General features: G+C 38.4%; 1 protein-coding gene across 8 annotated transcripts in view; it reads right to left on the bottom strand.

Moving 5' to 3' along the window:
- Positions 1-559: 559 nt before the first annotated feature.
- Positions 560-26287, bottom strand: part of LOC105319045 (serine/threonine-protein kinase MRCK alpha) — a 31569-nt gene continuing 5841 nt past the window's right edge. The window contains exons 5-44 of one of the 8 annotated variants that reach the window (XM_066088915.1): positions 25588-25830; positions 25267-25323; positions 25017-25160; positions 24685-24856; positions 24292-24374; positions 24079-24158; positions 21619-21758; positions 21124-21252; positions 20720-20835; positions 20468-20574; positions 19979-20114; positions 19661-19833; positions 17869-18163; positions 17475-17599; positions 16838-16940; positions 16580-16731; positions 15410-15510; positions 14452-14540; positions 13813-14164; positions 13408-13479; positions 13227-13291; positions 12981-13117; positions 12678-12759; positions 12156-12299; positions 11870-11942; positions 11536-11598; positions 11246-11335; positions 10717-11052; positions 10477-10584; positions 10272-10352; positions 10057-10154; positions 7955-8042; positions 7744-7852; positions 6934-7044; positions 5725-5827; positions 5498-5630; positions 5150-5283; positions 4625-4654; positions 3902-3987; positions 2674-2813 (exon numbers count right to left, since the gene is read on the bottom strand). In XM_066088915.1, coding sequence (XP_065944987.1) covers positions 3907-3987; positions 4625-4654; positions 5150-5283; positions 5498-5630; positions 5725-5827; positions 6934-7044; positions 7744-7852; positions 7955-8042; positions 10057-10154; positions 10272-10352; positions 10477-10584; positions 10717-11052; positions 11246-11335; positions 11536-11598; positions 11870-11942; positions 12156-12299; positions 12678-12759; positions 12981-13117; positions 13227-13291; positions 13408-13479; positions 13813-14164; positions 14452-14540; positions 15410-15510; positions 16580-16731; positions 16838-16940; positions 17475-17599; positions 17869-18163; positions 19661-19833; positions 19979-20114; positions 20468-20574; positions 20720-20835; positions 21124-21252; positions 21619-21758; positions 24079-24158; positions 24292-24374; positions 24685-24856; positions 25017-25160; positions 25267-25323; positions 25588-25830 — 4935 coding nt within the window. In that variant the 3' untranslated portion in view covers positions 2674-2813; positions 3902-3906. Of the gene's footprint in view, positions 2814-3233; positions 3270-3901; positions 3988-4453; positions 4472-4624; positions 4655-5002; positions 5026-5149; positions 5284-5497; positions 5631-5724; positions 5828-6933; positions 7045-7743; positions 7853-7954; positions 8043-10056; positions 10155-10271; positions 10353-10476; positions 10585-10716; positions 11053-11245; positions 11336-11535; positions 11599-11869; positions 11943-12155; positions 12300-12677; positions 12760-12980; positions 13118-13226; positions 13292-13407; positions 13480-13812; positions 14165-14451; positions 14541-15409; positions 15511-16579; positions 16732-16837; positions 16941-17474; positions 17600-17868; positions 18164-19660; positions 19834-19978; positions 20115-20467; positions 20575-20719; positions 20836-21123; positions 21253-21618; positions 21759-24078; positions 24159-24291; positions 24375-24684; positions 24857-25016; positions 25161-25266; positions 25324-25587; positions 25831-26287 lie in introns of all 8 variants that reach the window. The other 7 variants (XM_066088913.1, XM_066088912.1, XM_066088916.1 and 4 more) reach the window with 7 other exon arrangements.

The raw sequence follows: 26287 nt of genomic DNA, 5'->3' as shown, positions 1-26287 counted from the left end.
GTACGGTTCGCTGTAGAATTCACGTTATTCCTATATAAAAGCAGTAAAATTTTCTTAAAAATTTTAAAAAAGACATTCAGTATAACAAAATAAATAGTGCCTGTTTGGGAGGATAACAGTTGAAATTGACACCCCTCGAAAACCATTGTCAACCTCCGCTTCGCGTCGGTTGACAATGGTTTTCTCGGGGTGTCAATTTCAACTGTTACCCTCCCAAACAGGCACTATTTATATAATAATCAACTTTTGTGCTTACCAGGTGAATATAAGTAAACTACCTGTACTCCTTAGAGGGCCTTCATTGACTTTCGCCTAATTGCCGAGTAGCCGTTCGGAGAACGCTTTCTGGGGGAACACACATTAGCTTAGTTAGCTACAAAGAGTTGAAGACTCAATGCATTACCTCAATGATAAGCACAAACTCCAAGACGGTCAGCTCTGCTGGACCCAAGTTTGGAGTGAGCTGACAACTTCATTTCCTGTTTAAAGTACTCTCTCTCTCTCTCTGTCTCTCTGTCTCTCTCACATATATATAAACAAAACATCAAGAACACAGAAATATATTTTCAGCAGTTTTTTTTTAATAATTGTCTGATTCATTGTCATTTTTTTTATAAATTTGCATTTAATACATAGTTATTACTGTGTTATAAAAATTCTATACAATAATTAGCAGAAGCCTACACAATGGGAGCTACAGACTCAGCCGACTGATATGCAGTGTTGTTTATACATTTACATATATACATCCCCTCACACTATATATACAGCCAATTGCACTTCATTATTTTGATTCCTTGAACTGAGAACTACTTAAATGTACAAAGCTAAATAGGGCACAAAATTCAACCTTTACACAAATTATTCATCTGCCTGGCATGGAAATTAAATAATAATCACTAAATGCTCATAAATCTTTATGAGTTAGAAATGTTATATTCTACAGAGACATCAGAATTAGAGGGGGAGAATTTCTGTGAAGGGTTAGTTGTACATGTAGTTCATGAGAGACCTCAAGTCAGTAAATGCCGGTCAGATTACACCATCACAATGCCAGGACCTGTAGCAGTCCATGCCATTAAATTGTTTAAATAGTTTGATCACAATAATGATTTGTTCTAGCGGAGGTAGAAATCACACAGAAGGCATGGTTCCCATGGCAACACAGAAACGGATGAAACGCCAACCATGTGGAGCTGAACTAAGACTACCAGTGTCCAGTGCTATAAATAGACTACCAGTCAGGTGACACTGAATCCAGTGCTATAAATAGACTACCAGTCAGGTGACACTGAATCCAGTGCTATAAATAGAAATGCCACTGGAATGTTACCCGAAGTTTAGTGTCCTGGATGTCCTCCCCTTGACTTATCGGGTCATCACCATGCATCAGTCTTCATTAAGTCTGACAGTGCACTAGTGGATAGATGGGGCAGATACCAGACAAGCTATTGCATTGCCAGTTGTGTATCACATTGAACCAAACACTGCAACTATTTGTTCACTAGTAAACTAATGTCTCACTTGTACAAATGAAAAATTTACCAACGAAAAAGTATTCTTTTTTCTAAGCTAAAAATTCTTGAACATTGACAAAGAATTAAAAAAGAAGGGAATTAGGTATTATTGAACTAATTTTTATCTAATCAAGTGCAACGTTGTTATAAAAATAATGTTTTAATACAAGGTAAAGAATATGTAGAAGCAAGCATAACATTAACAACATACCGTAAAAATATCCATCTCTGGAAGAAAAAGTTCAAAGATCTAGACCGCTCAGACATCACATTTCCTGTCAGTTATCAGTAAAATGTATTTGGCACAAAAAAACAGAAACCACTCTGTACATGGCAAATAAAAAGAAGCTGATATTTGCTTTGGTTTTTAAGTACATATTGTTAGAGCACCTTGTACAAAGGGGAGACAACCCCCACTTTCCTCACACACAGGGCACCTGTTTCTGTTCAAAACAGTTCAGGTCACAAAATATGGAAGACTCAAGCATACTGAAATCCACATTGCCATAGCAACAGAAGAGGTAACATCAATCACTGCTATAAAATTAACCATTAAAATCTCAAAAAGAGGGGCCATTGATACAGGTGCTCTCACTGATCTAAAAATAGGCTGACTGTGAACCTCCAGTGTAATAATCACATTTCCAGGGCTTGATAAATACTGTGTGTAAATAATAAACAATATATATACACTTAACTAGTCAGGATTACACAGGAAGTAACAGTATTATAATCTCGTGACATTTTATACAAAATGGACCTAGTACATGATAAAATGTTTCAGATCTCCAGGAACATTGTGGACAATCCACAAAAACAGATTCCTAGCCAAAGTAGGTGACTGCATGAGTCCCATCAACAAATCATTGGAGCCATGATTACATTCAGAACACACACACAAAGATTGATCGTTTTCTACCCTTTAATATTACCACACGGGGAGACTGAGTGACGCACGGTGCCCAGGTGTGTGGTCACTGAAGCATGACGGTTAGCTCGGAATCGCAAAGCCATATACATCAACGATAAGGGGGGCTAAATCTAAAAAGGGGGCGAGAACTGTCCTCCACTAACTGCCACACCATCACGTGACCATCCCCAGCAGTGACTGCCCTCTGACTGACCATCCATGACAGGCGAGAAGCGTCACAGGTGAGAGGTCTGGGCCTCGGGGTCGTCCTGCTGGTGATGCTCTCCGGACAGGCTTTCCCGAGCGGAGGCGGGGGAGCTGCTGTAAGTACTGCTGGCAGTGGAGGCGACCGACAGGCGGTTCCCCGGCCGGTCAAACGAGATGTCCTACAAACAGACACACAGACATTACAGTTACTGCAACCATCCACTCATCACTGATATCAAATTATTATGAGGATGACATGTTTTATGCTTCTCTGAATAGATGAATGTGTAAGTTTTAATTCATACTTCTTTAACAGAATGATTTTAAAGATAACTTTTAAAATTAATTGTAAAAGAGCAGTTAGTTTGAACTGTAAACATTAGCGGTTAGTGTTATGGATTACTGTGTGTTAGGCGATGAACTACATGCTGCCCATAAAATGATGGACAAAATGAATGTGTCAAATAAAATGACTGACTGCAGTTATGTGTAACTGAAGAACAACAGAACTTAAGACAACAACAACAACAACAAAGTCAACTGAACATAAGTGGTCATGCCTGAGGAGGTGAACAGAGCAGAGCTTCTGTTGGTCTAACCTTGAGTGTCAGATCACACAACGAAATGGACAGTTGCTGTTAAAAAAAGAACAAATCTCTCAAGAACAACATGCATTTCAGTCAAAAAACCCCAAAACAACACAACATTAATGAAACAAAGTCAAAGCTAGTCCATTGCTAGTAACTGAAGCCTTATGCCACAAGATTACAGAACCAAAATCAAGCAAGCCCATTAATTGAAAGAGTCTTATCAAGGCTATTCAACAATTCCCTTTCAAAATACAATCATGTCTATTGAAACTATTCATTTGAACTACGAGTGACTGAAAAGCTATTTTGTCTCCTTCATTTTAAGTACCCAAATAAATATCATTAATTCTTCACATTTACTTTCAATAATGCATCATTTTTAATCTACTGATCAAGAAATTCTTTGAGATAATTTTGTTGACCTTTTGGTGCTAGGAACAATAATTCTGGATCCAATTTTTTGGTTAACGTCAGACATGCCAATATCCTACATAAGACCAACTTTTTAATTTTCTAGCATTTTTAAGAATGACTTAATTATTCTTTATCCCGACCTTAAAACACAAGACAACACTGTAACAGTCATTCAGTGAACCATGCAGATTTAATGGGCAGTGAGGGGGAGAGGAAGCCAAGCAAACAGAAGTGAGTGAAGCATGACGACATGAATGCGAGACCTGGATCACTGATGCCATGAACTATCATAAGTAGCATTGGACACACTGCTGCTAACGGAGCGAGTCCCCGGCGACACCGTGGTTACCTGTTACAAGCAGAACAAGAGGAAGCGGTTACTAGGGGACACCGTCGTCCTGGTAACCAGGAGTCATGTGATGAATGTGACTATGCAATGAAGTCATGAGCAGATACATGTATGTCTTTGTGAACATGGTCCGTATGTCTATAGTCTACAGCCATCAAGTCCGGAGCAGATACATGTTTGTAATCATGGTGGATATGTCTACAGCCAGGCCAGTGGTTAGAAAATTGTATGTAGGATACATAGACTTTAGTATCATAAATATGGATTAAACCACCTATTGGTAAAAATTATTAATAAATTGATTACGCTTCAAAAAACAATTTTGATAACCTGTTTTTTCCCCAGGTTTTATGAATATTTAGTACAGCTAAAGCTGGTTCTAATAGCTCCATTGCTTGACAGGGATAAGGAGGAGCAGAGAGAGCATGAAGCCGTGAAGCGAATCTGCTGCCCTATGACAACTCACCTATATAATGGAGAGTTTCTAGTGATACATGTCAATGATCAATTAGTGGGCTGTCAGACCATGCAACATGGCACTAACATGACATATACAATGTACAGATGATTGATACACTCAGATAATCTGTATTAGATGGCTCTACATTTGTTCTGTACATGAACATAAAAAGCTTACTTCAAATATATCCCTCCTATCATCTATGTACTAAAAGAGAGAGAGGAGAAATTCACTTATATGGAGCTCCTAACAGTACATCTATCATAAACAGGCAATCAAAATTCATCTGGTTCCTTTATCATACAAACAATTTAAAATTATCAAAATAATATAAGATCATTATTTTAGCTGTGTTGACCAAGCCCAGAAGCCCTCAAACAAAAAGAGATAGGAACCCAGTGCTCCCTATATAAAGGCATGGTAAACTCTGCCAAAGGAGCTCAAATGATAAGCTTGAGGTGATAACTCCCTCTCTGATACAGCACTATCATTACAGCTCCTAGGTATGTACTAAACTATATTTGGTGAGACTTTCCCCTCCATATATTAGCCTACCTTTCTACAATTTACATGTCTATCTGAAAACAGCAGTTAATAAATTCACTCTCAGTTATAGAAAGCCATTGTTTTCTAGAAGTTCACAAAATTAAATGTCTACGACTACAGATGAGACAGGGAGACGTCTAGAATTTAACTACACACCTCAAATATGGCAGTGGAAAGGTCCCCGAGGGACGACGAATCGTTCGGGGTGTCGGGACTTTCAGGGTAAGAGGAGGATGGCTGCCGGTTATTCATTGCTCCGACCTTTGAACTTGACTCACGATGGGCACTTCCTGCAAATAAGAATAAATCTCTTAACTAACGGAACTTCATAAATAAAACTCACTTCAATGACTATGGCTTTCCTGTTTTCTGTTACATTATTTTGTTTTACACTCTCCTGTTTTATATGGCTGTATCTCGTTTACATATATATGACACTTTCTTATATTATAAGACACTATCTTGTTTCCTATGTAGATGTCTCCCATTTTATGCACCACTCACCATTAGGATGTGGCAAGAGCGGCCTTGTCCCCCTCATATGAACTTCTTGCAGTGGTTTCATGGAGAAGAGCTTGTTTTTCTGGCCGGCGTCCACCCCAGGACTCGTGGGCACTCCGTTCCCACTCTGTGCAGCCTATAGCAAAATACACATTCAAACTTTATACATCACCGACATCAAAGGGTGAAAATAACCTTGTATACAGGATTAGGTTTTCACATTGTCTTACCCTGGGTAGGTCGATTAAAGCTTGCATTCCTTGATCAGGTCCCATGTGAGCTACATGGCTGAAGTTGATTGGACCAGATATAATCTTTGACCTTCGGTCTGACCTTCAATACAAAGTTCTCAAATTCTGCATCTCGTAATCTTAGACGTAGTCATTTAGCAGTTCAAGAAGCATAAACTACACATTCTATGAGAAATTCTAATTTTAAAAATTTAAGAGCTGGAAAGAATTATAAGTCATCTCATAAATAATGGAAAGAAAGCTTCCAAATGCTGTGCAATTGCATCATCCTAGATCATGCATAGGAGTTCTGATTACTAGCAGTGGTGCATTTCTCAAACTAGGCATGCATTTTTAACTAGATGCTTGTGGGCCACTTTGCTCACCTGATCTTTGACTTCACTCAAGCAGTGAACTATATAGTTATAATAAATTTACAGAGTAGCATAATATCTGTAAACATGCTAATTTCATACATACTTCTGATATTTAAAAGATGCAATGCGACATCATTCTTAGGAATTATGAATTTTCTGATGACACTAATTTCATACTTTATTAATCAGGTGGGGACTATGTTTGTTTGAACCGACTGTTTTTAAATTTTTTTTAAATGAAAATGTTAACTACAGACAAACATACGGATTGTGGACAAACCTTGATCAGAACAGCTAACTTGAGCCTCAGGCTCAGGGGAGCTATAAGCATGACTAAGTTGTGTCTATTGCAGCTGACAAGCTATCTGATTTCACTATTACTCTCCTCCAAGATCAGCATAGTACAATTAATCTTGGTGCCTTGATTTAACTATGAGGTGTAATAACATTGAGCAGGCTCTTTACACATCATCTTAACACAGACATTCTGTATCATCAGCTTATAAATCATTCATGCAAGGACCACCTCTCATGCAGCACTCATTATCCATAAAATGCAGCACAGTGCAGAATGTTTAGGCAGTGAAAGTCATCAAGGAGTTAGTAAGAGAAGGATTGTTAATACAGAGTAGGGGTCCCATCACCTTATACAACTTCACTACAGCAGATTACACACAACTATCTCTTCTACTGGTCTTCAAAATCTGCAAGCTAAAGCTGGTGGAGGGAGGCCCTTTCCCCAGATACTGCAGGGTGGGGGCCGTCCCTGGTCCTAGCAGGGGGTGGCATGCAGTGTTAATACAAGCAGTGGGGGTAGGGGAACGTTTCTTACTGGGTGGTGGGGATGCTGTGGGTGGTGCCAGCAAACACCTGATCCGGCCCCATGTGAGCCACATGGCTGAAGGACATCGGAGCTGAGATTTCCCGTGATCTCCGTTCAGGGCTGGAAACACAGACCCTCAGTGTTACACATGGTCATATAGTAAGGTCAAGGTGCATACAATCTCTTACCCTTCATAGTGTTAAGTACATGTATCAGTCACAAAGAGGCTTACAGATGGGTCACAATGCTGCTTATAGAGACATCACATAATGCTTTAGGTTTTAAAAGTAAGAAATGCTAAATCAAGATGCAAACAGTTCAAATGACATCTTATTACTTAGTAATTATGCAGTTAATGTGATATTGGTCAAAATGACACAGAGGTCAAGAGTTGATTAATAAGTGATGATGCCACGAGGATGTTACAGCTGAGTGGGTGAGAGACATGCTATCTAATGCAGAGACAGGGGGGCTAAGTCTGCCCCCTCTACACAGGGACAATATGATAATGTATGGACCCCTCATCACACCAATGTGGGCTGTCTATTGTGGGTACCACACAGTGGCTTACAATGATGACATTCTTATTTAATCCCACACTGTGCATTCAGCCTGATGGGGTTCTGTTGAGCTTGCAGTGATGAGACAAATACACACAATATATAATCGTATGTTCTTTATAAATAAATGCAAATATGCAAACATACTGAAATGGATGATTTCTGCAGTTCTGTAATATTCAACACATTTAATGCCCTATCAACAGAACATCTCAAAATTAAGGTAACAAAGTTGTGGAGCTGATTTGAAAAGTCTTACCCTCGCGATCCCCTATCATGGTCGTCTCTTGTTTTAAATGAAAATCTGCGCTTGTTGCGATTGACACTTTTCCCTTTGAATATTTCAGCTACAGCCAGGGCGTCTTCTTCTACAAGAAACACAATACACGGATGAAAACTCCACATAGTGATATTTTAATCTCTCTGTTACGTGTCATCTTATACACTGGGAACCACAGGGTGTTACTGACCTGCATGTAAGTCTTTGAAATACACTATCTGCTGCATGTCCAAGTTTGTGTAGAGATTTAATGAGCCATCCCGAGACAGGGGCTTTGTCTGAAAATGACACAAAACAAATGATCATTGAAGATGTATACAGTCAAACTTGTATTAAGCAGTCACCTGCGGGAGGCACCCAAAGTGACCTCTTAACAGAGGTGACCTTTGAATAGAGACTTGTGAATTTGCCAACATCAAATTCCTTTGTAGAACAATTATTCAATTTCATTTTAATTATATACTTGATATTTAGCATAATGTATCAAACTGATAGATACAGTGATTGATTTGATGTTTTTATAGTATCTAATATATTTACAAATAAGTAGAAATACATTACAATGCATTGTGCATGCAATTTTTATATTTCTTTAAATTATTCAAAAAAGTCATTACGTGGTAAAACCTTGTCGCCGATATTTTCACAATTATATCAATTACACTATTTTCATGAGTACTGTATATATAGAAAAGAAAACACTTTTAATACAAATCAACAATTACGTTTTTAACCGACCGTATCTGAACTCAAAATCATATTATTAATCAAGCAATTTTCTTTTGCCTCGCCGCGGACATTTTTGACACCTGTATTTCATTCATGTTTATAAAACAAACATATTGTTAATACTTGTTTAAACAATTCACTTGATTACCATTCGTATCTGATTTGCCAATTACCGGTATGTATTTTAAATACATCGATTAATTTGGTTTCTCTCGCCTCAAGCGTATACTTATTGTTTACATTTATTACCCGACATTCGGAAGCCATGTTTAAAAATCCCCGGGTGTTAATCATGTGACCGGCCAAAATGGCCGACTAATGCATGTTGACTGTACAGTTTCGGATCAAAATACGATGACCGCTGACCGTGTTAGACTGGTGACCGCTCTTTAGAGGGCAATTATATAGGATTTTTCATCGGGAGGAAATAAAATGACCGCATACGAAAGGTGACTGCTTAATAGGGGTGACCGCTACGGCAGTTTTGACTGTATATCCAACAAGCAAATCAACTCCACCAGACCTAGCTACCTACACCACCAGACCTAGTTTTCTACCCCACCAGACCTAGCTACCTACACCACCAGACCTAGTTTTCTACCCCATCGGACTACCCATCCCACCAGACCTACGTACCCAATAAGACCTAAGTTACCCACCACACCAGACCTAGTAACCCATCCCACCAGACCTAGTTACCCTCCCCACCAGACCTAGTAACCCACCCCACCAGACCTAGTTACCCTCCCCACCAGACCTAGTTACCCACCCCACCAGACCTAGTTACCCACCCCACCAGACCTAGTTACCCACCCCACCAGACCTAGTTACCCTCCCCACCAGACCTAGTTACCCACCACACCAGACCTAGTAACCCATCCGACCAGACCTAGTTACCCTCCCCACCAGACCTAGTAACCCACCCCACCAGACCTAGTTACCCTCCCCACCAGACCTAGTAACCCATCCCACCAGACCTAGTTACCCTCCCCACCAGACCTAGTTACCCACCCCACCAGACCTAGTTACCCTCCCCACCAGACCTAGTTACCCACCCCACCAGACCTAGTTACCCTCCCCACCAGACCTAGTTACCCACCCCACCAGACCTAGTTACCCACCCCACCAGACCTAGTAACCCATCAAACCAGACCTAGTAACCCATCCCACCAGACCTAGTTACCCTCCCCACCAGACCTAGTTACCCATCCCACCAGACCTAGTTACCCACCCCACCAGACCTAGTAACCCACCCCACCAGACCTAGTTACCCTCCCCAACAGACCTAGTTACCCACCCCACCAGACCTAGTTACCCTCCCCACCAGACCTAGTTACCCACCCCACCAGACCTACTAACCCAATAAGACCTAAGTTACCCACCCCACCAGACCTAGTTACCCACCCCACCAGACCTAGTTACCCACCCCACCAGACCTAGTTACCCACCCCACCAGACCTAGTTACCTTCCCCACCAGACCTAGTTACCCTCCCCACCAGACCTAGTTACCCTCCCCACCAGACCTAGTTACCCACCCCACCAAGCCTAGCACCAGTCCTCACCTTCTTCAGACACAGGGTCTGTACCCATTCTGCCTGTTGGACATCAAACATGTAAACAGTATTCTCTGCATAACAGGTGAGGTAGGGTTCCTTGTAGGCTGAGGAAAATAAAACAATCATACAGATTAACAGCTGGCCACTGAGAACAAGTCAGCTAGTAATGCACTGATAGTGTTTGTGAGATTTGTGGCGTTACAGACTGCAAAGACGCATACCGACAGCCTGGGGGAGAGCTGGCCACATGAGTTCATTGGGACGACTTCTTCTTCCACTTGAATCTACATACACACCGCACACTGAAAGAGACAAGATCAATAAATTTAACTGAAAACATATGTTACAGCCCACAAGTTCCAACATATTCAAACTTGATCGATTGTATCACAGGGCCTTCACTACAATCCCTGCACTATTCCTTACCACTGAAGATCAAGAGGAATTCATTCTTTGGTAACTCCACTGCCAGCAGGGAGTCAACTTGTGTTTGACACAGGTACCGCAGAGAATTATCTTCCCCATCCAGGAGGGCTAAAAATTTAAACAAAGGACAGTCAAATCTATGCCATATATCGTATTGTTGAAATTCTCCAACCCTAAATCTAAAACCCTATATCATGTTTTAAATACAAGACAAATATCCAATGAATGTACACCATTCACCTGTGGGAGGGGAATCCCCAAGAACACTATAAATAGCCATATAGGAGGGACAACCCACACACAACCCCTGGCTCATCATCTCCAGACACTGCACTTGCCCTGGAACCTGAATGTCCTTGATTTTACGGAATTTTTGGCGCGTTTTGTTCAGTTCGTACACCTGTATCGTCCGTTTGATGGCTACACACAGACAGGTGACGGGGGTGCCCTGCAGGCCGTTAGTGGTAGTCCCCACACAAAACAGCTGACAGCCGCGGGTCTCCGGGATCTTAACCGGGTCCGTATCGTGACCATCCAGGCCAGACTGGTGCAGCAGCTTGATGTGCTTCTGTTTACCTGTAAATCAACAACACCTGACGTCAGGTAATCAAAGAAATTTACCTGTACATGTCAACAACACCTGACTTCATGCTTAAGGAAATGTTAACATGGTGATTCTATATCAAAAGATTCTGATCTATCAGAGCCTTTCACACATATAAAGAATATGTCAAGCTCTGACACCATTAACGTCACTTAAAGCACTGACCACTGATGAAGACCACCAGCTGTTCACTGGGAACCAGTTCAACTTGAAAGACAGGCTTCTTCTCACTCTTGTCTCCAATCCTTAACAAAACTACAAACAAAACACAGCAACTTATTTTATGTTTGATAGATCATTTTGACTTAACGAATATAATTTACAATTTACTAACACCTTTAACTTTATCATCCTTTAATCTTGCAGGCTAATATTAAGTATGTACTGATAACTGACTGTCCATGATGATGAAGCTACATTAGAGTAATTGAATGATAACTAGATAGGTTACTTACTATCCTTTGCTAACTGAGCAACATATAGACCATCCTCTGTTCCTAGGACCACACGTTGTGAATCTGTCAGAGAATTACACACATTGTAATTAAAAACTTACATTTGGGGGTGTAACGATTGTTCCCTTTATACTGATATACCTATATGAAACCATTTTAATCTACACAAGTGATCAGTTTCAACCAAAACTTTTGATCAAAAGCTTGTAAAGATAATCAAATTTTACAAACAAACAGAAAAAAACAAAATTACTGACAAATTCTTAATCATTTGTTTTTTAATTTACATTTTATCGTACTAAGTAAACTAAAATAGAGATGATTGTATACATACCAAGCACTTGAGCGGAAAGAGTTCCTTTGACTAGAGATAAAGAATTGTCACAAACTTCTTGTGCAAGATAGGCCTACAAAAAGTCATTGACTTACAATGATTTTACAGTATTTGTCAAATATATTCTAAATTCTGATACATAAGGATTTCTTCTTTCTAATTTATAAGATAAATATCAAATCGGGCGAGTCTTGATGATAAGACTTCTATTTTTTATTTTATAAGATACATGTCAAATCATAACATTGTTTATGTACAGAATTCAATTTGGCAAGGAGGGACTTACAGCTTTATTGGGAAGCTTGTTTTTGCGTAGGAGTTTATGGAGTTCGTTGAGAGCCCCCACCCAGCGGTGGCGTTCCTGTTCGCTCTCAGCCAGCATCAGGACCTGGTGTTTGGTTCCTGGGGGGTTCAGCTCACTGGTGGTGACCTACAACAAGATAGATATACCTACAACACACGTACACTATTGGAATCTGATGAGGCAACCATTCAAAACTGTTTGCTCTCTAGAGAAAGCCTGACAAACTTTAATATTTAATTTTCTTGCAATAATTATTTTCCTTTATGCTGGTACATACAGATATTGTTAAAAAAAGAATTAGCAGAGGGCAAACAACAATGACAGGGTCACACTACAGCTTCATTCAAAGCAAACCATCACTTACTCTAAATATACAAGACGTACCCTTAATATACATCAGGTACCCTAAATATATATCACGTACCCTAAATATACATCATGTACCCTAAATATACATCAGGTGCCCTATATATACATCAGGTACCCTGAATATACATCACTTACTCTAAATATACATGGTATATCCTTCTTGTTGGCGTGAATCACATCAGAGGGCAGCACTGGGCTAACGGTGAATTCTTCATCTCTGTCATAATATACACAGTGAAACATTACATTACTTAATATGAGCCCAGAGTCTGTAACAGACAACATAGGTAAATGTGTTATTTAGTTTATGTAAGTACTAGGAAAAGTGTGCAAAACTCAATTCAATTTATTGACCAATTAGGGGCCCTCAAGGGGCAACAAGATGATTGTACAATTATGTAAAAAAAACAGTATCATTGCATATAACCTGGCTCTTACCGCATGTCTAGCACTTGTTGCACTATATGACTGGGTTGGTTGCGATCAGGACTAATATCATACAAAAATAATTTAAAATCACAGACTACAACAAACTGCCGCGTCCAACCCTTCTTGATGCCTCCCATCCGAGGAACCTATAACAGGGAAACACAAAGCATAAAACGAAGGCATAGTATAACACAGGTTCTCATTCATGTAATTCATTTAAACACAAGATTTTAAACAAAAGCGATGAGAGGTTACCTTGACATAGCCCTCGTAAGCTGTGCCTATGCCTTTATAGACGTCTATCCCCATAGGGCGCTTTGCTGAAAGGTTACAAACAAGAGTCAGCACACAGTCACATTCATTCACGTCAGAATGTGTTTGATCATTCTGTGACCTGGTTTAAACTGATGTGATACAATGTTAGATGAAGTCTTACTTTGATCCGGGGGGACAGGACACACCATGGGGGCCTTCTCCATGCAGTGGATGTGACAGGAATACCCACAGTCTGTGTACAGAAACATTACAATGAAGGCACTCATAGTCAAATCTAAAACCCTCAAGTACATGTACATTACCATGTAATATACAGAAAGATTACAATGAAGGCGCTCATAGTCAAATCTAAAACCCTCAATTACATTACGCTGTTATATACAGAAAAAGAAAGTTTTAAAAAAGTTGTTTTAGATCGTAAAGAAAATCACTCTGAGAAATTAACACATACATATTTGTTGTTTCAACTGGATTTTCTCTAAAAACGACCAACAATTGGACAGAAAGCAAAGCAATCAATCAACCTTGGCCTCACGTTATTGATGGTGTTACAAAAATATCTCACCACTACAAGTGGCTCCCTGTCGCTGAATGCCCACCATCAGAGATGTACAATGGTTACACTTGTATGGCAATGAGAATGTTTTCATGATAAACTGATGAGTTTTGGTGTGTGCTGGCAGACTCTGAGAGGGACTGATGTTAATCGGGCCGAACTTGGCGGCGCCCCAGGGCTGGTCGTACACCTGTTCCGGGGCGGGGTGACTGGTGTGGATGGTACTGGCTGGGCTAGAGGATGGGTGGTGGCTCTCTTCACGGCTCAAGTCCCGCTGGGAGCTGGTGCGCGAGTCTGTCCCCCCACGCGAGAGGGCATCCTCACTGATGCTGTCCTCATCATGCATACTCTCATGGTCCGACTGTAGAGATACATACAGGCAATTAATTTCATTCTGGTTGTAATGCCTTATTTGATTGGCTAAACAATTTTATCAATATTATATTACATAACATCCCAATGTTACAATATGATGCATTACTTGGCTTGACATTAAAGTTTACATTGATATTCTGTATGTTCTATGAAATATTGGATCTTATTTTTTGAACTTAAAGTAGAATAATGAATTTTATATATATAAACAATGAAACTTACAACAATAGGTATAAAGCATATGTTGGGGGTTGATTTTTTTCAGGTACTTACATCATTTAGGTAAGAAAACTGGCCTCCTTTGAAAAAATTCTGACCCTTGAAGAAATTCATCAGACTTGAGTCATGGTGTGACTTATCCACTGTAACATAAAATCAAAGTACTGAAGAACTGGCGGGAGTTGATTTTGTCGATGTTTATTAATTTAAAAATCAATGATATGTTATTTTGCATGACAAGTACATGTATACGTAGTTTCTAATTTGAATTACACATATTTTTATAATATGAATTTTTGAACTTTTTCGACTAGAATGTCGAGAAACCTCCATATGAATCATGTTAAATAATATTTAAAGATAAAATTAATTCAATCAAACTATGTATCAGTGGTAGAAATATTTCTCGAAAATTGTATGGATCCAAGCAATATTGAACTTTAGTCTCGTTCAACCAAACGCTCGGCTGACACCGTAAATCTCTGACAAGGGTTAACGGAGACAGCCGAGCGTCGAGTTGAATGAGACTATTTTGAACTCTGGCATAGGAATACATACGACTACAAAAAATATTTAAATTGTTCGTACCATTTAATATCTGACTATTTTTAAGGTATTTGTAAATAAGTTTCCTTGAAAAACAATGCTTTAGCATACATTACATCGAATTCATCAATTATTTTCAAGAACTAAGTCTTGTCAGGAGCAATGATTTGTGCTGAGGTCCAAACACCGTTTCACTTTCGGTTTGTCCGAGTGACTGCATAGGAGAGTTGATTAAAAATCAACTCCCAAAAACATGTTGTGATTTATATTACACAAGGAGATGCTAAATTCTAAGAATTAAAAGAAAGTCGTCTTAAAAATCAATTCTGAAGTCAACTCTCTGTGTATCATGTACGAGTTGACAGTATATGATGGATGTCATGTGCAAGTTGACAGTACCTGTATATGATGTATATAACTGTGTATTATGTACGAGTTGACAGTTTATGATGTATATAGAACTTACAGTCGGTATCCTTCTGGCTCTGAAGACGCTCGTTCTGTGACTTGAGATCCTCCAACTCTTTCTTGAGTTTCTTGATTAGCTCACTCTGCTCCTCACATTTACTGGTAAACACAAATAGTATATAGTTGTAATCAAATCAAACAATTATCAAATTAAGTTTTGGGAAAAATAAGACAAGAAATTTTCTGATCTTTGCATGACACTCTAGGATGAGACTCGTTAAAGACTGTGTCGTTATTTGACTGACACTAAGGATTTTGATGTCTTTGAGCTTGTTACTGACTTTGGTTAGTGTAATACAAGGTGACAAAATTTTCTAGAAAAACACTCTTTGAACTGATCCATCTCACTGACTTACTTTTCTAGACTGACACTCTTGGATTGACTTACTTTTTTAGACTGAAGTTCTGGGATTGACTTACTTTTCTAGACTGACACTCTGGGATGGACTTACTTTTCTAGACTGACACTCTGGGATTGACTTATTTTTCTAGACTGACACTCTGGGATTGACTTACTTTTCTAGACTGACACTCTGGGATTGACTTACTTTTCTAGACTGACACTCTGGGATTGACTTGTCTAGACTGACACTCTGGGATTGACTTACTTTTCTAGACTGACACTCTGGGATTGACTTACTTTTCTAGACTGACACTCTGGGATTGACTTGTCTAGACTGAAGTTCTGGGATTGACTTACTTTTCTAGACTGAAGTTCTGGGATTGACTTACTTTTCTAGACTGACACTCTGGGATTGACTTACTTTTCTAGACTGACACTCTGGGATTGACTTTTCTAGACTGACACTCTGGGATTGACTTGTCTAGACTGACACTCTGGGATTGACTTACTTTTCTAGACTGACACTCTGGGATTGACTTACTTTTCTAGACTGACACTCTGGGATTGACTTACTTTTCTAGACTGACACTCTGGGATTGACTTGTCTAGACTGACACTCTGGGATTGACTTACTTTTCTAGACTGACACTCTGGGATTGACTTACTTTTCTAGACTGACACTCTGGGATTGACTTACTTTTCTAGACTGAAGTTCTGGGATTGACTTACTTTTCTAGACGGACACTCTGGGATTGACTTACTTTTCTAGACTGAAGTTCTGGGATTGACTTACTTTTCTAGACGGACACTCTGGGATTGACTTACTTTTCTAGACTGACGCTCTGGGATTTGAAGCGTGTCAGCTCCTCACTGATCTGGGTCTTGGCCTGGATTTCACTGTTTAAGTTGGACTGTAGAGTCAGCAGCTCCATCTTGTCCAGTCTCTGAGATCTCCTGTTCCTCCATCTCTGTCGACCCTGTTATAACAGAGAAAGCATGATCAGCATACACTGACAACATGTGAGGATTTCACGATGATAAAATATAACTGCTGTTATGTAGAGCTATGAGATGCATACTAACCCCATCGTCTGACACGCCCATCACTTTGAGGTTCTCCAGTTCCTCCGTCATCTTACTGGCCAGGGCCTGGAGGTAACCGCGGGCGTCTTTCTCGTCACTCACCCTGTCAATGATAATCACAGTTAAATGATATATCACTAGATCACAAACAAATGACTACACTCACATACATTTACACTTTTAACTTAAATCATATATGATAAATCTTAAATGATTCAGTTGTGAGATACATGTAACTCAAAACTTCATGATCTCCAATATAACTCAAAATTTAAGAATCTTTCGAGATAACTCATCATAGATATACATATCTCAAATATGAGAGAGAAAGCCCACCACTTAATGATCTCTGAGATCTATCTCAGATAACTTGCCACTCGATCTCTGAGATAGACATGAGATAACGCAGTACTTGATGACCTCTGACACAGACATGAGATAACTCACCACTTGATGACCTCTGACACAGACATGAGTTAACTCACCACTTGATGACCTCTGACACAGACATGAGATAACTCACCACTTGATGACCTCTGACACAGACATGAGATAACTCACCACTTGATGATCTTTGAGATAGACATGAGATAACTCACTACTTGATGACCTCTGACACAGACATGAGATAACTCACCACTTAATGATCTCTGAGATTTGGGCCTCCCATTGAGCCACAGACTCCCGTTTGTCATAAATCTCCCTCATCTCCTGTTCGAGCTGATTCTTCTCTTTCACCAGGTCATTCATGGCAGATTGTTGCTGTTTAAAAGAACCACATATATACTTATGATTGTTCCACTAACAGACTCCAATGTAGAAGATCAGTGAGCCCAACAGCCAACAAATATTGACAAAATACAAAACACTATTTGAGCATGCATTTTCTATTCAATGAATTAATTGGAGAAGGTAATAGTCATAAATTTATTCACTTTAAACTCTTTTTAAACCAATCCTTGGGTGATATATAGATAATTCTGACTACAATAACCAGACCCGCCCCAGCTCCCTCCACAAGTGATACTTACGAAGGAGATTTCTTCCTTTAACCTCTCGTTTTCGTCATTGACCTGCAACTTCTCCCGTTCTGAATGCTCAGACTGCAGCTTCAACCTCTGTATTTGGTTACTGAGGTCCTCTATAGACAATTGGTTATTTAGTTTCTCCTTCAGCATACTACTCTCATGCTTCAGGTCCTTGTTCCTATTCTCAGCCTCTGACAGATGGAACTTCAGGTCCTTCATCTCCGCCTGTAGTTTGGCAGTCAGTCTCGCCAGAGATTCCTCAGCTTCAACACTTTTTCTGTCTAACTCTGTCTTTAACCTGAATTAAAAATAAATTTTGTACATATATTGAAAACCGCTTTTAGAAAAGATTGAATAGAATACCCGCAAGTCTGAGATACTACAATTTTTAAGTATGACAAATAGAATTGTACATGTATGCACGTGTACCTTGAGATTTCCCAGAGCAATTGTCTGTGATTGTTGAATACCATCTGTACCGTATTTTTCGGGGCATAGGCCGATATTTTTTTCCTCCGATGAGCGAGCCCCGGCCTATCCCCTGGGATCGGCTATTCTTAGACTCAAAGTTAAAAAAATTTAACAGTAAAATATAAAATCCACTGTTTTTATCCGTTGTACTGTTGTAGCAATTTATTATGAGGGTTGTTTTTTTTTCATCCGTTTGAACTATTGTTCGATAGTTGTCCCGTTGATAATTTTTGTAATGACATCGTGAGTAATAAAATGTACAGTACTGTACAAGGTATTTCTTTACAATCCCAATCAAAAGAATTTTTTTCCCACGTTCGTGTATGAACCCTGGAAACTATTATTGCGTAGTAAAAAAGAAAACAAAACCGGGTAGAATGTAATATGACGGAATTTTGGTGAATTCTTCATGTCTGCGTTCGTAGGAATCACTGGTTTTGGGTGTAGAATAAATCAAATGCTATGTGTTTTTACAATTAATTTTCTGTTGGATGAAATAATGGTATTCTGGTGTCGTGTGTATATACAAAGGTGTGAAACCCGTGACTAAAACACAGCCTGGGGGCACGTAGTGTACACCGTTACACTTCATTGCATGAACTGTGTTTTTAACATTACAACTTCTCTGCATAACGGCAAGTCACTATTTAATTAATTAATGGAAAGAACACAAATTAAATATTTTATGTTTTGTATTTCGTTTTCTCATTCATAGCGATTACGGGGGATAACTCTATTTGGATATGAAACCACGTGTTGAGCTAATGGACGTCATACCCCGTATTTACAAGTAGCTTTCAAAGTATAACTTGATTAAATGAGATTTAGCAATAAGGTATTAATAAAATATAAAAGGTTTGGTAAAATATTATACTTAGTTCTACCAGACAGAACCACGGAGGTTGGTGTTGCAATTAAATTTACACTTTGTAAAATTACGATACACAACGATACACCGACGAATACAGAAGAGACCAAACAGCCACAAAACACAGATTAATTTTTAAAAATTGCTTGAAATATATATGTTAAGCAAATTTAATAACTTTAATTACTTTTTGACTTTCTACATCGATATTCTGAAAGTATATACTTAATATGGTGACTTTCTTAATCAGCGGTCATACTTTCACTATAGTAATCATCGATTGAAAATCGGCTTATCCCCCAATTAGGCTAGTCTAAGGATTTTTCATGAATTTTATCTAAAAATTAGCAATTCGGCCTATGCCCCACATCGACATATGCCCCGAAAAATACGGTATGTATTTTTAAATTTTTCAAGACATTTCTACATCTTAGTGAGTTCAAATTTTGACCAAACCTTGAGATTTCCTGAGACATTTCTAAGTGGCTTGCAGTGGGACCCCTGTTGAGATTTTTCCGTTTGGCAGCCTCAATTTCCTGTTCGAGTTCCCTCGAGTACTGCTCGGCTCGCTCTCGGAGCTTCCTCTCTTTGTTAGAATCCGCCCGATACTCGTCCACTTGTCCGTGAAGCTTAGAGTGATAGAAACAAGTACTCAATGAAGCGACATCAAGTAACACTCATACTAGTTAACCCAGACATGAAAATCAGCATATTTCTCCTGTTTATCAATGGTAGCATTATAATTAGAGAACTAAGTCTTAATTTCATCATTACCTCCTGGACGTTTTTCTCTGCCCTTCTCCGTTCATTTTTGACACTATCTAACTTCCGTCTATATTCATCCATTTCCTCTTCTCTGTTCCTTGATTCCCGAGTCAATTCTTTGACTTTGGATTGTGTTTTTAATAATCTACAATGGTAACCAACAAATATCTTTATCTCCATATTTGACATTTTCACAAACCAAAAACTTATATACTGTAAACCAATTTTTATTGGCATCGACTTTATATGTGATGAACTGCCGATAAACTGGTTCATGATGACTAATGTTCGCGACCAAGCCTTATCCAGACCTGTATTGTTATAAAAACATTAGACAAAGGATTGGTTCGCGGGGAGAAATATTCGCGACGACAAGTCTCTTGCAAACCTCGCATAAATTTCTCGTGCGCAAATGAAAAGTGGTTTACAGTATCGAAAGATTAATTGGAAGCTGGATTATTGAAGGAAAAAGTACATGTAAGTAATATATGTACGTACGACTCGTTTGTGTCAGTAAATTGTTCGATAGCAATCTTCTGCTTGGCCACAGCGTCTTTAAGCTCTCTTGCCTGGAGTTTGTACTTGTCTCTGAACTCCTGCAGGTCCTATAGTCCACATAAAGTAGAAGTAAGTATACCAGTGCAATAAATATACTAATAAACCAACTCAATCAAAATAACTTCTGTTTCACGTTTGTAATTTTTAATAAGAAAATAAAACAGCAAATGTGCACTAAGTATGTAGACTGACCTTTTCAAGAGCCTGCTTTTCCTCATCAATTAATCGTAATTTACGCTCCACTTCTATCTTTTGATCTTGAGCTCTTTTCAAATCCTGTTCAACCTCACTTATTTCTGTTTGAGATTCTGGAACAAATAAATCAATAAGAAATCATAAACGCTGTAAATTAAAAGAGATCTTTCTGGCTTAATGCACAGATTTAACCTCAAACTGTATTGAATCATTAAGGTACATGCACAGATTTAACCTCAATCTGTATTGATTCATTTTGGTAAATACACAGATTCATATAAGTACATGTATAAGAACCTTCCACACCTTTACTGCTGCTAACACTCATTTTGTATAAAATTACTTTTAATTTAGCATTAACTCTGATTTTTAATTGTTTTAAATTGCGATGAGCCACCTACCGGCCACCACGCGGTGTAAGACGGCAATTTCCTCTTTGAGCTGACGGACCTCCGACTCCGCTGAGGCAGATGATGCCCCAGCTGCAGCATTTATCTCCCCTGAACTCCTCTGAATTGTGTTATTAGCCTCTGTAAATTAAGGGCATTGGTTAACTTTTCTTGCAACAGAAAATGAAACACTTGTCTGAACAATTTTTGAAGTTATTGGCCTGTTGTACATAATATCTACATAAATTGAACTGTCCTACCACATATAAACTGACAGTTCCTAGATGATATCTGCATTAGCTGACCATTCCTACATGATAATTACTAAAGTTGATCTTTCCTACATGATATCTACCAAAGTTGACCTGACCTATATGATATCTAAAGTATCTGATCAGTTGAACATGATATCTACAGCTTTTGACCTTTCCTTCATGTCATATACAATAATTCTACATGGTATGTATATAAACTGACCAATAAAAAAAGGATATCTACGAAACAAACCTCCAAGTTTTCGCTGAAGTTCTTTGTTTTCTCTCTCAAGATTGGCTATCCGTCTCTCAAATGCCGCTGCTGCTAGAGATTCTAAGTTTTCTGTCGCAAGCCCTGAGGTGTCCTGGAGATTCCCGGTATCAGATATCTGACTGTAAACACATTCAAAATAAGCATACAGGTTATCAGAAACTTGAATGTAAACACTCCCATTTAAAATTGATCACACTAGAAGCAGATATTTAACCATTCATACTGCTAATAAAATGTGTATCAGATTTTTGACAATAACACAACCATTCAGACTGATCATAAGATATCTGAGAGTGAACACAACCATTCAGACTAATTATCAAATATCTGAAAGTCTGACTGTAAACCCATTCCTACTGATCATTAGATACTTGACTGTAAAGGTCAATTCCTACTGATCATTAGAAGTCTGACTGTAAACCCATTCCTACTGATCATTAGATACCTGACTGTAAAGGCAAATTCCTACTGATCATTAGATACCAGACTGTAAAGGAAAATTCCTACTGATCATTAGAAGTCTGACTGTAAACCCATTCCTACTGATTATCAGATACCTGACTGTAAAGGCAAATTCCTACTGATCATTAGATACCAGACTGTAAAGGCAAATTCCTACTGATCATTAGAAGTCTGACTGTAAACCCATTCCTACTGATCATTAGATACCTGACTGTAAAGGCAAATTCCTACTGATCATTAGATACCAGACTGTAAAGGAAAATTCCTACTGATCATTAGAAGTCTGACTGTAAACACAAACTCCTAATGATCATCTAATATCCAACTGTAAACACATTGATGTCTGACTGTAAACATATTCCTACTGATCATTAGATATCTAAATGCAAAATCAACTATTCATACAAACTAGAAAACTGACCAGTCAGGAAGGGCCCCGCTATGACAATTAATATAGAGAAGTGAAAAAAACTTTGAATTCCACCCCCTTTATATTAACAATGATGAAAAATAAATGCCCGGTAGAAGATGTAAAGAACTTGAATATATAGGATCTCGTGATTTGTAGTTGGATATGATTTTCATCCAACAATTAAAGTGTTTTTTTCTTGAGCCTTAGTGAGGGGATGAAACACACAAGTTGGATAAAAATCATATTATACTACAAATCATATGAGATTCTATTTATCCCATGTTTTATACACCACAATCAATGTTTATACTGTTTATAAAACTCTACATTATTTTACTTCATTATGCCTAGGCAAATCCCATTGTAAAGTCACAACTGTGGGATATCAAAAAAATATCCAATGAGTCATATCCACGGGATAAAGTGGGTTATCATGGGATGAAATAAAATTTGTTAAAAAAACAAAGAATTGATACCAATATGCAATGATACCTAGGCTTTGCCTCAACTTCAAACAAACATCACTTGCAGACACATGTGTACGGTAATACATATAACAGATAAAGACAGACCTTAGATTTTCTGAAACATGCAGGCAAGATAATTAATCTCAGGGGATTAATTATCCTGCTCTCATCCATTTATTGAATTTAATCAGGGCTTACAGAAGGAACATTTTCAGGTACTATTCTTAAGTTTCCTTTAATATAAACAAAGCAATCAAAAACAACAACAACACCAAAACATCCATTAAAAAAGAAAAAAAGAAGAATAAAAAAACTGATATCTAGTAATTTTTTTAGAATTTGATTTTGATTTGAATTTGATTTTAGAATTCAATAAAATTATTATAAATCATTGTGTACGGTATTTTAACCAAAATAAAATATGAATATTATATTTTAAATCCATATTTCAAAGAATGTACACAATACTACACATCATTCAAAATTGACCTTAACTTCAAAACAAAGTTCATTTGCAGACACAGGCAGTGCAGCAATTATAATCTCAATGTGACAGATAAAGATAAAGCTATGATTTTCTTCCTGTGGAAGGTTAATTAATCCCAAAGGACAAATATTGCACAGCCTTCCATGTATAACATGGTAACATTCTCAGCAGTTATCTCCCTTTGCCCATTCATTCTCAGCAGTTATCTCTCTTTGCCCATTCATTCTTATGCATAGTTAGGAATCTACTCCACCACTCCAGCTCCAAACCAGAAGACATAGAGAAACAAACTTAGCATCAAAATATGTATTTCTGCCTACTGAACTACCATACCAAATTTGAACTTGATTGGGCAACCATAAAAAAAGTTATTAGAAAAAAACAGGAAATTTGTGGACGGAAGAGTGACAGACGGACGGACGGACAGAAGGACGGACGGACAGAGTGATTACTATAGGGCACCCGCAAATCCTTGCGGGGCCCTAATTACACAAGTATGATGAAGTATAATGGGGACTGATAACTTCACATTAGCCTCACACAGCCTATACAAACCACCTTCGTTACATTTCAATCACATAAACATTTCACTAATAGTAGTATAAATTTACCTGTCTTTGGTGAAGGTAAAGCCAATGAAAGGAAGGTGATGACCTTTGAAAGCAGCATTGGACGTGGGGGGTATCGTGTCCTGGAAAACCAAAATATTCAATAGTTTGATATTCTATAATGCTTGCATAATGCAAAACCACAGAAATGTTGAATTCAGTTTACAACCTCAGTACAACAACTAGAGTTTGATAGGACAAAATAAAACAACTTACTGTGTGTCTGAAATCACTTTCATCTACATCAAAGTTGGAAGTGTCGGTCGGACTACTGACTTCCGGTACAAATGGAGCGTTCACTGTAAAAAAAATCCCAAATTTACCAATAATCCTGTCTGTCTGTCTTCAATCATACACAGCTCTCATATTTAAACTTATGTTGCAGATCATTTGAATTTAAAGGGAACAATTTTTGTGAATATCTGTATTTTCTTTAAGTTCTTTGGATGTTATTCCATAAATTTACTTTCATGAATATAAGCAATGGTTTTAATCATACATGGAAGATGTACATTCGTAGGTGAGCTTTATGAAATAATTCTGTGAAAATCTTGGCCATAATGAACCTGAGAATTCTGCAGTAATGTATTGTATACTGATGGAACTTACTGTCTCTGATTTCGTCCCACTTGATCCCTTTGAACCATGGATGATTGATGAAGTCCTCCAGCCCGTTTTTACCAAACCTCCTGTCAGCAGCACAGATCAGTCGCTGCAGTAAATCTTTGGCTTCTTCTGAAATGTCTTCTATGTCCTCATCTGTAGGGAACTCAAACTTCGACTGCAATGAAATAGCAATTTAATTTCCTCGCTGTATGCAAGTAACTTATTCTGTCAATCTTTTTTGCAGAAATGAAACACACTTTTACACTATACATGACAGTGTTTCAGCTGTGGACTAACTGTGACAATGTTTCCCTAATAAATTTGTTTCAACATACCTGATGGTTCATGATTTTGCCATAGGTTTCCACGAGGGACTCAGCATAGAAGGGTGTAAATCCGTACAGCATTTCGTACATACAGACACCAAGGGACCACCAATCACACTCCGGTCCGTACCGTCCATGTCCGTCCTCCATCGCCTGGATACAATAAATAGGGGGTTACAGTAACGTAGCCACACTGTGATGTATTAAGTGGATGTGTACACAATAACTGATGAATACAGAGAGAAACAGCTGGTCTTACCCTGAGGATTTCTGGGGAGATGTAGTCGGGGGTTCCTACTGCTACAGATGACTGGACCTGATCAACAATAACTATATATAGCCACAACAATATAACCACAACTCCATAACCACTTTAATTTTGTCACAAAATTTCAAGTTCAAATTTTCCATTGTAAATAAACAAACAACTACTCAATCAACAAATCTATAACCACATCAATTTTTGCACATTTTCAGATTCAAGTTTTCAAGCCTAGAATAACAGAACATGTTTTAAATCAACAACTCAAATCTTATTCTTGTAAAAATCTTGTCTTGTAAGAGGAATCTGAACCCTCACCGTGCCGTCGTCCAACAGTCGTAAACAAGAGCCAAAGTCGGCCAGTACAATGTGACCGGTGAGGTCTAGCAGTACGTTGTCGGGTTTGATGTCGCGGTGGACATAGTTCATTGTGTGGAGTGAGTGGATGGCAAGCACCATCTCCGCAATATAGAACCGCGCCATGTCCTCCGGTAACCGGTCCTCGTATTTACTCAGCAGGGTCAAGAGGTCACCTCCGCAGTAGTAGTCCATCACTAGGTACTGAAACAACAACAGCCGAGATTGATATAACAGCAGGGCTACATTATCTATCACAACATGTTACAATGTTTGCAGCAATGTAAAAACAATGGCACGATTACATTAAATGCATCATCTGATGTTTTTTTATTATGCAGACTTTTCTTCAATATCTCCAACATTTTTATAAATTGGATTACTTTTTATGGTCAACATTGTTAGGGAAGTGTCTTAATCTTATCGTAACACAAGAAAGTTAAAATCTACATCACCGAGTAAGGTAGTTACCACTCTAGTAAGTAACTTTAAACATTTGAATATCAAGTTCACTAGGTTCAAATTACTCTCTTGTATAATCTTATGGGGGAAAACGTTTAAATCAGATGACAGACCAAATGGTGCATAAAAGTGTCAACTTGGTTGAGCTCCATATCAAATTTTCTTGTCAAACTGATTGGACATTTGACTGCAGTTTATC

This window comes from Magallana gigas, chromosome 6 (assembly GCF_963853765.1).
Source record: "Magallana gigas chromosome 6, xbMagGiga1.1, whole genome shotgun sequence".
Lineage (NCBI taxonomy): Eukaryota > Metazoa > Mollusca > Bivalvia > Ostreida > Ostreidae > Magallana > Magallana gigas.
The sequence above is the reverse complement of the archived record's forward strand: the minus strand, read 5'-3'. Positions and strand labels throughout refer to the sequence as shown.